This window comes from Tursiops truncatus, chromosome 3 (assembly GCF_011762595.2).
Source record: "Tursiops truncatus isolate mTurTru1 chromosome 3, mTurTru1.mat.Y, whole genome shotgun sequence".
In the NCBI taxonomy this organism is placed as follows: Eukaryota; Metazoa; Chordata; class Mammalia; order Artiodactyla; family Delphinidae; genus Tursiops; species Tursiops truncatus.
In genome coordinates, this window is record NC_047036.1 from 20,142,974 (window position 1) to 20,156,220 (window position 13,247).

Here is a 13,247-nt window from a genome sequence, read left to right on the forward strand (position 1 = left end):
GTGGGGAGGGGGAGGCGTGAGAGGAGAGGGGAGTGTTGAAGGATTTAGCCAGGATGGTTAGAGTTTAAGAACAGTGGTTCTAATTTAATTTAAAGCAATGTGAAAGGTTTTTTCAAATACAGTGACTTATTTTATCTATTTTTCTAAGAACTGTTTAGAGATAGTTCCTGATTGTACAGATGTTATTTATACTTTGCATTAAATAGTGACATAAGATGTTGTTTAAAAAATAGACACAAATCAAATTCAGCTTCAAATAAAACAATGAAGAAGGGCAAAAATACGCCCATATTTTTACATCCTTATGCAATATTAGAAAGGCAGCTTTCTTCACAAGATATGGAGTATCCATATCTGTTAAATAGCTTTGTGGATGGACTTACATATTTTTTTTCCTTACATTGTTACTAGAAGGCCTTAATTACTGGGAAAAAACGATCACATTATTTAGACATTATTAGTTTAGAAATTTATGAGGTTTTCCATGGAAATATATATCACTCATGAGATCAAAAAAAAAATTGCTGGATCACATGATGGCAAAGAGTAAATTCAAATTACTACACTGAATTAACTACAAAAATTATGTATGAATTTCAGCTATATGTATCTTAATGAGTATAGATCCACAAGTAGAAATGTGTATCATTCAGACAGGACATTTCCCTACTTCCATGGGAAGGTATCAGTAATAATAATAATATGCTTATTATTTTAGTAATCATAATAATGGTAATAGCATAAAAGATAGGAGAAAGCTAAAATCATTTTCCCTCTGGTTGTATTAGTTTCCCACCCTCATTCTTTATCCCCAAACATTTTGGTCATAATCCTTTAAAAATGATGATTTAGAGAAACAGATGTGAATTCAGTTAGATGAGGAAAGGAAGGGAAAATATCTTACCAGGTATATGTATGAAGAAATATCTATATTTATTTAGCCTCATTAGAACAAACATTTAAAGGATATGGGATTTATTACTGGTCTTGACTGAATGTGTCCCCTAAAAATTCATATGCTAAAGCCTAAATAAATTCCCAATGTGATGGTGTGTGGAAGTGGAGTCTTGGGGAAGTAATTAGGTCATGGAGGTGGAACCCTCATGAATGGGATTAGTGCTCTCTTGACATGACACAGGAGAGAGGATTGCTTTCTGCCCCTTGAGGATACAAGAGAAGACAGCCGTCTGTGAAATAGGAAGTATGCCCTTGCAAAACATGAAATCCACCAGTGCCTTGATCTTGGACTTACCTGTCTCCACACTGTGAGAAATAAATTTCTGTGGTTTAAACCTACCAGTCTATGATATTTTGTTACAGCAGCCTGAATGAAGGCAATTATGTTATTATGTAAAGTGGTATTATGTTTTCTGTTTTATTAACTCAGAACAGTAAGACTTCTTGCCCTCAAGCTTGTGTGAGAGGGCAGACAAGGGACTTTTTTTTTTTTGCTGTACACGGGCCTCTCACTGTTGTGGCCTCTCCCATTGCGGAGCACAGGCTCCGGACGTGCAGGATCAGCGGCCATGGCTCACGGGCCCAGCTGATCCACGGCATGTGGGATCTTCCCGGACCGGGGCAAGAACCCGCGTCCCCTGCATCGGCAGGCAGACTCTCAACCACTGCGCCACCAGGGAAGCCCGGGACTTTTATTAATGCAACAAAAAAGAAAGTTTTAATCCATTGACAACTGTTCTTGACCTTCAAAGTGATTAAAAAATAAATAGGCCACCACCAAGAGAAAGAAAATGTTTATTCTTCAAGTTTTTAAGAAAATGTGACCTTTTCTTTTGGCTAAATTCATGATTTGTGCACACACATAAACTTGTGATGTAACGATTTTAAACCTCAGATTGCTTATGATCAGCTAAAGGATCTTAGCCAGTAAAAAATGTGCTAATAATGAGGATAATGAAACTTACTAAGATTGGCTTCAAAATCCCAGTTCATTTCACTGCTTCTTAAAATATCAGATACAGTGTTTTTTGATTGGAGTCACAAGAATACTCCCAATAGTTTTAAGATAATGCAACTAGAGAGTAAACAATCTGATTTTTAACTCAAAAGCAGTTAAAAAGCAATTTGTTCTGGGTTATAAAATCAAGTATTGTTTTCGGGACAAGTGAACGAGGTAAAGGGCTATGTTAACATTACATAAGTGAAGAGGTAAGATAGTGAGGCCATTGTCCAGCTGTAATAAGAACCAAAAACAGTGGAAATACTTTAGATTTACTGGAAAACTACGTATAAAGACTGACAGCAAGGTGCCTTGCCTTAGCTCAGCCACTCAGAAATTGTGTAACCTTGGAAAACGTTTAGAACATCTCTAACTTTCAGTTTCATTATTTAAAAAGGGAAGGTAATGACTCTGTCTGATCAGATAAAATATTTTAATACAAACAACATTCCACTGTTAATTGATGTCTGTCTTAAATTTGGGGGTTAGTTTTAGGGGAAGTATTTTAATAGTAACATTTCCACTTACAAACACTGTGAAGTAGCCATCTAGGAAATAATCACGGTTTCTTACCCAGCAGAATAATGATGCAGAGGAGAATGGCGACCAAGGCCCCTGTGCTGAGGCCGGCGGGAAGGAGCAGGGCCTCAGCGCTGCAGGACTGCATGTTGCCTTGGCTGTCACATGCGCACACTCTGATGGTGAGTGTGCCAGTGCTGCTCTGAATCGGGTAATCGTTGTCCGATATCACCACAGGCAAGAGATAGGTGCTTATTTCATGTCTACTGAAGCCATTTTTTCTGGTTAAAATTCTGGCAGTATTATCTAAAATAAATTTTAACATATTACAAATGGCTTTGGGGACAATACATTTGTCTCATCCTGATCAACGTGGTTTGACACAAAAATAAAGAGTTGTTTGTGTAAAATACAAAATTGATATCAATTTCCCTATCAAATATATACAAGGCAATTCAAATATAGATAAGATAAATAAGACAGTTTGAAGAATCTAATACCATTATTACTTATTAGATTTTTAACTAGTTTTCAGATGCTTTCAAAATGGTGATTTTTTTATAAGTGAATCATTTATCAAGACTATAGAGATGATAGCATATTGTTTACCACAGTTTTTGAAAAACATAAATATTACGCATACCAAAGAAAAAATTATAGTAAATGTTTTTTATTTACAAATGTATGTGTGTGCACATACACAAAACACACATTAATCCAATATTCATGAAGAAAAATATGATTGGGTAAATTTTAACTATAGTTGTATTTTTAAAATCAATTAAGCATTCAAAAACCTTCAAGAGTCCCGATGTATGAAGAACAGTTAGCAAGTTACTTAATATTTTTGAACTTTGATTTCCACCAATTAAAATGAACACAGTGTGTAACTCAAAGTATTGGTGGAAGACACTAATGTGGAGTGCCTAACAGACACACAGAAAGAAGTAGGGACTTAATCAAGGCTAGCATCCTCCTACCTAGTATATTGCTACTGATATTTCCTTTATCCAATAACTCACCCAGTATCCTTAAATGTGGGTTGTGCATCTATATAATGATATTGAAAAATAAAATCAATATATACTTGGATGATAATTTCCTATTCTGTTTGTCCAATGTGCTGGGTCTTGTTTAGCCAATCCCATAAGGATGCTTAAAATGCCAATGTAGGGAAGGGAGTGAGTTAGGCAATTGCTAAATCAAACCAACAGGATAGCAAAATTTAAAAAAAAGAAAAGAAAATGACAATCTTTTTGCAGGTGTAGTGGTTGAACATAAAGTAATCATTTCCTAAATTTTAGCAAGAAGTTAAATCTTAGTATATCAGTTAACTACCACATAATCTAGAATAGTAAATTAGCAAAATAGAAGATGTGCATAAGCAAATTTAAAAAATAAAATGTAATCCTGATAATGTTGCAATTCTGACTTTTCTTCCAAGGAGTATTAGGATACAATTCTTCCTTTCTCAAACCTACACTAAAACAAACATTTACATGCATATGGGTATTTTCAGAATCTTCTTGCCTTACTTTTAACTTTTCAAAAATTTCTAAATCTTAATTTTGCCTGCAATAACTTTGATACATTGAAGAGCCAAAAGAAGTTTTACCCTAAACTAACAATTCTGTTTGAATCATTTTATTAAATATTCAGAAAGTCATCATATAATTATGCTTTTGACCTGTAAGTTAGTGAAAAGTGAGGCATCTTTAACAATGTGATACTAACTGTGGTATCACAGAAGCAGGAAATGTATTTGAAGAAAGATGTAGAATTAAAGATTTTTAAGATGAACATATAGACAAATGCGAGGGTATTTTCTCAAGAAGGTCAACTTTAAGGTGATGCCTATGTCATTGGAATTTCTTTCAAAATTCACCCAATAACAGAAAATAGTGAATTTATGAAAGATTAGATCAAATATTCCATCAGACTTTACTGGTAGTCTATTTAGTGTATGTTCAGGTTTGTATTCATATGGCTTCAGTCCTTGCTTTGAGTAACTTATGTAGGATCAGGAACTCTACCCAGTATAGGAAATTGCTACTATTTATCAAAAATTAATTAAGATTAGCTTGAGTTGTTTCCCCAGTAACTGTGAAGTGCGGTGATAAGATAGTACTATTTCAAGTCTCTATTACTTTTTAAAATTGAGAGGTGGTTGTTGAGATCCGGGGCTCAGTTTAACAAGAACATAAAACAAATTAAAATACAATTAGAAAGTGGTACAATACAATACGATATTTCAGCTCAGTACTAAGAATGTCCTGTCTAAATTCTATGTTTAGGTTACCAGATTCAGCGAATTAAAGTGATGGGTCCTTTTCTAATATTCAGATATTACATCTGATATTGGGCATTTTGTATTTTATTTGCCAATTCTACGTTAATATTTCTAATCACAATTATTTTAGGTGTCCAGAGGGACAGAAAAGATAGACATTTCAGAAGCTCATTAGTAAATAGATGTTACCAACCGATGCCTCCCTTCAGCTGATGTGTGCAAAGATCATACTATATCAAATATCTCAAGTAGTAGTTGCTCAGTGTAAAACTATCCATTATCTTAAACTGCTTTCTGACATTCTGAAATCCACCTAGATATGCTATAGCAACCTGGCTCTGCCAGTGTACATACACAGTTAGGAAGGTATTGTAAATATGCCAATGTAGTTATTAGATTTATTTTAAGAATAATTACATCTATAGTAGCTCTAAAACAACTATGCCTTTTTACCAAAAACTACCTTATATAATTAGTTTTAACATAAATTTGTTGAAGACAGAAAACTCTGATTACATACTTTTGTTTAGCCTAGAATAATTACCATACATATTTTCCAAAGAATAAAGCTCTTTGACTTTTTGAAAATAGTGACCCATTTTTGTATTTTTCCTCAAAAATATGTTTCTTCTTTTTTTGAGAATGCAAGAAATATGTTTAGTATTTTTGATCACAGAGTCATTATAAGATTCATATGTTACACAGAAGAATAGTGCATCTTGTCATTGAAACTATGTTTTTGCACCCAATCCCCTCATAGGCTAATGTGGCTACTTTTATTTTTTCTTTGTCTCTTCTATGCCTTTTTGGCTTTGGTGAATCTGCTGCTGCTAAATCTCACTGAAGTTTACACAAGAGTCTCATTGAGCCATTCATTTCTCTGTGTGTCCTACTATTTTGTTATAGGAACTGATTATTCCGGCCTTTCTAATGTTTGCAAGATTCAGTCTTTGCATTAGAACCCATATAGAGTCTTCTTTCACATATTTTATAATCTTAAAATTCAAGAAAGTAACCACTGTTAAGAAATTACCATAATAGCGCATTAAAAATATAATGAAGCCAAAATTTTGTAACACAGATCTATAAATGAATATATCATGTATATGGTAATTGTTACTTTGGGGAAAATTTCTTGTTAATGTCACCTTAAATCATAATGAACACGTTCTAAAATTTACCTTCATTGTCTTGTACTGTGAAGTTTGGATTGACAGCTGCTAAACTGAAGAAAAATTTTTGTCCACCTAAGGGATCATCTTTGTCTACTGCACTTATAGTCTGTATTAGCTGCAGAAGAGAGAAAAATGTATATTTATCAAACTTCCATGGATAGAATCTGCTTTATAATATATAATTTTTTAATATCCAATTTTGTCTAACATTTTTTAAAGGACAATTGATTTTCTTCCTTGTGCATGTACCTTTGTTTGAGTTATTCCATCTTTTTATTATTACTTAGATTTAAACAAAGTCTCTCTCTCTCCCTCCCACTAGTAATTAATTTAATACTAAATCAATTAAAGTTAATTATAATTAAAATAATAAATAGTAACATTGTATTCTTTACAGTTTTATTAGATATAGCATTTGAAATAAGTAGGTATTTCATGTATATTTAAACATTTATCTAGAAGATAAATGTATCTAATGTAGGAAAATTTAGAAAATTATTGTGATTAGGGCTTTCCTCTTCATTAAAAGTAAAGTGAAAACTATTCAAAGAATTTAGAGATTTTATAGACAATTACATATAACTTTATAAAGGAAAGACAAACATTACAGTATTATCTAATTTAACAGTAACTGTTCACTTCATTTGCACTGTCAACAGAATTATATATTTTTAAATTCAACATATACGTATAATACTACAGGGATTGGTTATTTTAAAAAGGTCAACTCTGATTTATTTTAGGGTAAGAGAATATAAGAAGCTATCTAGTAACAAAGTAGAAAATTTAACACCTTATACTATAAACAGATGACTGCTTTGAACATATTATACAATTAATTAATATTATACAAATATATATGTAACAGATAGCTATGTATTTTTTGCATATATATACATTTTGTCCTTAACTTATTTATACAATACCATTTTATGTATTTTTGCATATTTTAATTTTGCAAGAAGATTTCAGAAGTTGTTAAATATGTGTTTCAATGCCTAGTAAATGGTCAAATTTATGTTTAACTGAAAGGAATATACTTTTTACTGCATTAACTCAATTTTATATTGTCTGGATATTTGATGTAAGTATTTGTTACTGATGTTTTATTAATTTAGAAAAGATTCTTAAGTTTAAAACACTATGTAAAATAATTAGAAAAAATTAAGGAAATATTTTAAGTATTCCATATTAAATTATTTTTCTTTTAAAGTGTTCTATAAAAATTTAAATGTGGGGTTCCCTGGTAGCGCAGTGGTTGAGAGTCCGCCTGCCGATGCAGGGGACACGGATTCGTGCCCCGGTCCGGGAAGATCCCACATGCCGCGGAGCGGCTGGGCCCGTGAGCCATGGTCACTGAGCCTGCACGTCCGGAGCCTGTGCTCCGCAACAGGAGAGGCCACAACAGTGAGAGGCCCGCGTACAGCAAAAAAAAAAAAAAAAATTAAAATTAAAATGTGGTAAAGTTGCGGTACTCCTTAATCATTTATTTCAAAATGATACAAGAAATATAATTGGACCAAACAAAGATAAATGTTAATCGTCTAGAAATAAGTAGCAAAACAATCATTTAAAACTTTAAATAATTTAAAATATATATTTAAAAATCTAACATTATGAAATTTTAGTGGTTATTTAAGATTAAATATAAGCAAGAATTTATGGCTAATGGCTTATCCAGTCAATCAAAAACAAAAAGGTGGTATATATATAAAGGAATTCAAGAGAAAAATGTTAAAATAATTTTAACTAATACCCTTTAAGATGTATCTATTCAGTTACAAATATATTTCTTGACTGACTCGTTTGAGGAGCAGTCTAAAAGATTTTATTTTCAAATAGTGATTTATAGAAATAAGTTGAAGAGGAAAAAAATGGCATAAATGAAATAACATATCAAGAAAGATAGTAGACTAATAGAAATTCTTATGTCTATATATATCAATATTAATATATTAACTCACATACAGATGCATAAAATTATAGAAATGTAAAAGTAGAGCTAATGGTCTTTTAAAATAAAAACTACAATGTCTCATAATAAATTTACATTTGCAACTGTGATTACAAATTACAATTCCAGTTCATTTTTATGGACAAAATAACATAGTTCAGAGAATGAAATGGCCACATCTTTACATATAACTATAAGAAATTATAAAGGTTTACATAAAAATTCTCAATTAAGATGTATTATTTTAATAAAAGACAGTAGCACTGTATATGGTAGCAATACTTCAGCGATTTGCTAATGTATCTTCATTAAATGTTATAAAGGGAATAAGTAAACTCATTTAACAATGCAGACAAAATAGAATGACATGCTGCAAATCAATATCATATCACAACATACTTTTATGACCAGAAGACTTCTCTATGCAGATGGAGACACTTACTTCCTTTACAAGATAGATTTTTTTTCTCTTTGAGATATAACTTGGCTTCTAGCATTCAACTTCCCCATATTCAGCATTTACCTTTTAATACAGTCTTCCTTTGCATTTCCAGTCATACATTAAAAAGTCACATTTTATTTCGGTATTTGTACCATAAAGAGTTGCAATAGAAATCAGAAGATGGCAACAAGAAGGAGGTAAAACTGCTTCTCCTGTCTCTCCCTATAAGACCTCACTATTTTATTTCGACTAGAGACAAATTCATTTTGACCCACTGCCAATAAAAGAAGTTGCCACAGTTAGGAAAAAAAAAAAAAAAAAAGGTGATGTCCAGTATCCATTTTGAGCATATGAAAACTAGACACAGACAAGTCATTTATATTTTATCTCCTTAGCAATTATATAATTGGCTTGCATGTTCACTGAGCTATTCTAAAATAATCTTAAATGAACTTGAAGGGTGTTTCTGGGATAAGATAATGAAGTTTGGAATGACAAATGGATTTTAAGATGTTTAGTTAGAAAACCGGTCACTGAGTTTTAACATTTTAGTTTTTTCGGTGAAAAGACTAGTAGTTTCCACTGATGCGAAAATTCCCTTTGCTCTGGTAAAAAAGCACCCTTTTTAGTTGTTAGGGAAGTAACTAAACACTGTTCTATGGAAAATATGTAATAGGATTTTGGGGGTTGATAAGGGCCTGGAGCTTAGATACTATCAATGGGTAAATATAAGCAGCCTGTCTCCCTGGAGAGACTCCCTGGGAAATCTCTTGTGAGACTGAAATGCTATTGCCCCCTCATAGAAATTAAAAATTATTAAAATATATTTTATTGACTAAAGGAGTAAAGCCTGTGTGAGAGAAAATGGAAGAAAGAGAAATAGCCAGTCCTCTCTTCTGCCCTTTCCCAAGGTCCCTTGACTCTGTCTGAGATGGAAAAGATGGGAGTCTAGTTGCCTAGTTCAAGCATAAGACAGGACTATTCAAACTACATCACTTGTAAATTGCATCCCTTTCCCCGGGGGAAAATCTTCTACCCTTAGGCCAGGGAAAAGGCAAGAAAGGTGGAGAGGGTGGCAATTAGCTTTATTTCTGTCTCATTGAGTCCACACACCAAATGAATCAGAATTAAGTTCTATGTTGTTCTAAGTGCTGCTCTTAAAGAGCACTTAATTCAGAGGAGTACTGGGTGGACTAAACTACTCTATAAATAACTAAAGCACACTCAGAAGTTCCAAAAAGCTCCTATTTCCCGGGAAGGAGGGAAGACAGACTTAACAAATTAATTTCAAGAAAGGCTCAGTGAAGAAGGACTTTATCAAATAACTATTTTGATTTTGCCTGCTAGGATGTCATAACCTAGAATTCCATCAGTGAGTATATTACAGTTCAGTTCAAGCAACAATTTTTCAGCATATGAGACCAAAATGACATCTAACAAACAAGTCTTATTAAAAATAACTACTATGGGAGGCTTTTGCACATGCCGCCAATTAGACAAAAATTATTAATCATGTTCTTCTTGTCAAATTTGTCAAAATAGACTACTTTTTTTTAATTAAAATCAACTTTGATTTGATTATTTTCCCTCAATATACTAACTTGTTTTTAAAAGTTCAAAAAATATGAAATTACTGAGCCAGATATAGGTTAAAAGAAAAAAGGCATAAGAAAAATAAACAAACACAATCCCTTATTTTGTGTATTTTGAATACATTTGGGAATGAGTATTTATAATGACTCAAATGCTCTGAAAAGATATCTCTTGAAAATCAAATAGAATAACCATAGAGCGAGCAATATATGCAGCAGTTGCAAAGTGGGTAATTCATCTCCTAGAGAAAAGGCTTCAACTCATATCATGCTGAGCCTGCCAAGCAGAGGACTATTTGGAATTGTATTTTTAGGGCACACTGTTTCATTAAGAAGTAGGTTGGAAGCCGCTTAGTCCTTTAAATATTCCAAATTAAACATTTCCATAACACTTTCAAATAAAAAAATGAATCCAATTGCAGCAATTTTACCATTTCGAACAATAGACAGGCTATTGAATTCCTGTTAGAATCTTCTGAAGGAAGAATTTGAGCTATTTCACAATCTAATTTGCATAAAAATGTACCAATCACATCGATGTTTATAAAGAGCATCAAATGATGTCAAAACGCAATACAGTTTCGCGATGGCTTCTCTTTCTTGAATAAAACACATTTGATTCCCAATTATTATTTATAACATGCAGCTTCCTTCTGTGAAGATGGCATTCAAACCAATTAAGATCATCTCTTTCAGCCATACAGGCTGGGGCTCTTCAAACAACAAAATGAGTCCACTGAGGAAAAGACTTATAAACAAATCTGGTATAGGAAGAATGTTTTAAAGGACGAAAACGAAGTCATTAAGCACTTTATGTGTTGCTACGATGATGAAATGCAAGTATAAGTCTTAAGAGTGAACTCTGCGGTCCTGCTTCAAAACCGTATTTGCATACATTGGAATATTGATGGAATGCTTTGATGATCCCAAGTATTTGTCTCTGTTTTCCCCAACTTTCATTTCCCATCTTGTGAGCTGTTACCAATATTTATCTAATGGCACAGCAGGATTTATTTTTTCTTTTGTTCGTTTATTTTTGTTTTTGAAAGTTTAAGAAGTTATTTCTTCTTACACTTTAACTTTTGTGGCTACAGTAAAATCTCATATTTACATTAGAACTTTACGAAGGACATATGAAATGTGTTTACACTATTATTTAAAACATTTTTAACCCTAAAATCATCAGCCTTTGCTTTTGTTTTTTGTTTGCTTTTAATCATACTACTGGGACTTTATATGAGTGATTTTATCTCTGTTCACTCACTCCTCTCAAGATTGGGAAAAGAAAATACTTAACGTCCCTGTTAAAATCTTCCTACACTTTAAAATTCTATGGGTGCTTACCTGTCCTGGTCTGGCATTTTCACATACAAAAGTGTCATAGAACACAGCAAATTGTGGGGCATTGTCATTAACATCCAAAATTCTCACAAAAACAGCCACCCGAGTCATCTCTTTGGGATTGTCTAGAAAAAGGAAAGGAAAAAATCTGTTTAGGAAGACACATTTGTACACCAGATTTAATTTATATAAGCCTCTTGTGGATATTAAGTGCTCACATACAAATAAGCATCACCTTCATTCTACTAACGTAATGAGCAAATGCGATAAAGAAAATTACTGCAGAGCCTAATTAGGTAGTCATGAATTCAGTTATTAATGGGCCCAAGAGTACTATTAATATTTTGAAAAATCTTTTTAAAAGCACAATCCAGTATAATTGAGTTCATATTATATTTGTGTCCTTATTCTCCAAATACACAATATAAGAACAAATATTTATTAAATCTTTATTATATTTCATTATATTTCTTAATTTATACCATTTTTTTTGGATGAAGAGTGGTTTTAAATAAATTAGTAACTTGCCCGAGGTCATCTACGTGGTAGTTATTATATTACAACCTACCCTTCTGACTACTTCTATCACTAAAATGTATTCCAACAGCTACTCTCATCCCTCCTTTTGGAAATTTTAATATATAGCTACTAATTTTACAAACTGGATGGAAATTTACAATGAAATACAAGATTTTAAATGTTTCATTAATACAATTGTTACTGGTACCATTTCAACAATCCAGGTTCAATTTTGTATAACAAAATTAGTTCAATAGTAACATGTAGTGTAATAATCATGATTTTTTTTTGGCTAAAATCAAGGGCATCAAAGTTTTCACATAAAATATGCATTTAAAAATATGTTTTGATTTGTAAATGGAATTTTAAAATATATCTTAGCCTTGGGTAACAACCGCATATTAGTCATAATTGCATTATCTCCACCAAGAATTTTTCTAGGCACTTGCACTGATATCTGAGGTGTTTGGAGATCTTAAATTCAGGTTTATATTCATCAGCCTTTCTGATGTCAAAATCTCAGTCTCTGGATATAGTTTAACTTCTTTGTGAACTTCGGTAAAGTCAAGCTCAAGATCAATATAAAAGGAGAAAGGAGATAATTCACTAAAAATAAAGCAAAAAAAAAAATAGCAGATAAGCTGAGGGACAGTAGCCATCGTACTAAATGGCCTCTACCAACTTTGGTTATGAATAATATGATTTACCCTTGTGAAATTTATATGATTTTCTTATTTTATCTAAATAATTTTCAGATACAAGTGTTAAAAAATATTGTCAGGTACAAACAGGGAGTATATCACTACTCAAGAGAATTTATTTCTCCTCCCTTCTCTCCATGTAATTGTAATGTTACTAAAATAATTAAATCAGCATTTTAAAAAAATAACGTGTAAGAACTGATTACTTGGCAGGGGCGTTTACAAGGCTGAGTAGTATGAAGCAAGGCAGGCACTTCCACCTGAAGTGTATTTACCTTACTTTACTCTTTTCAAGGGAAACTTTAAAGTGCATCTCCTCTTTAACACTCTTGTTTAGTCTTCCTTCAGTCTTCTTAACCCATATGTGTTCAGTTCTCAGGCTCTGATTTCATATTTGCTAAGCTATTGCTGCATATTATTCACTTCTTAGTATGTCAGGTGGTTAGAGTTTAGATCCTGGAGTCAAACAGAATTGACCTGATTCCCAGGTCTACCACTTATTCATTGTGTGACTTTGGCCAGTTTACACTCTGTCTCTAATGCCTCAGTTTACTCAAAATGAATCAAAATAGAACTTCTGATCTTATACAGTTATTTGAATAATTAGGTGAGCTAATGCATGGAAACTTCTTATTGAAGTATCAATTTGTTGGTATACACACAAAACAAATACATGTTGACTATTGTTATTAGGATCCTTTATTATCATTGTCATATCTTCCTTTTTTGAAATTTATTTATCTATTATTTATTTTTG

General features: G+C 32.3%; 1 protein-coding gene across 3 annotated transcripts in view; it reads right to left on the minus strand.

Annotated features, from left to right (window-relative positions):
- LOC101325429 (cadherin-10) overlaps window positions 1-13,247 on the minus strand; it is a 119,683-nt gene that overhangs the window by 831 nt on the left and 105,605 nt on the right. For all 3 annotated transcript variants that reach the window (XM_073801907.1, XM_019951038.3, XM_019951037.3), the window contains 3 exons: window positions 11,274-11,395; window positions 5,948-6,056; window positions 2,531-2,782 (listed from right to left, as the gene is read on the minus strand). In XM_073801907.1, the coding sequence (XP_073658008.1) occupies window positions 2,531-2,782; window positions 5,948-6,056; window positions 11,274-11,395 (483 nt within the window). The remainder of the gene's footprint in view (window positions 1-2,530; window positions 2,783-5,947; window positions 6,057-11,273; window positions 11,396-13,247) is intronic.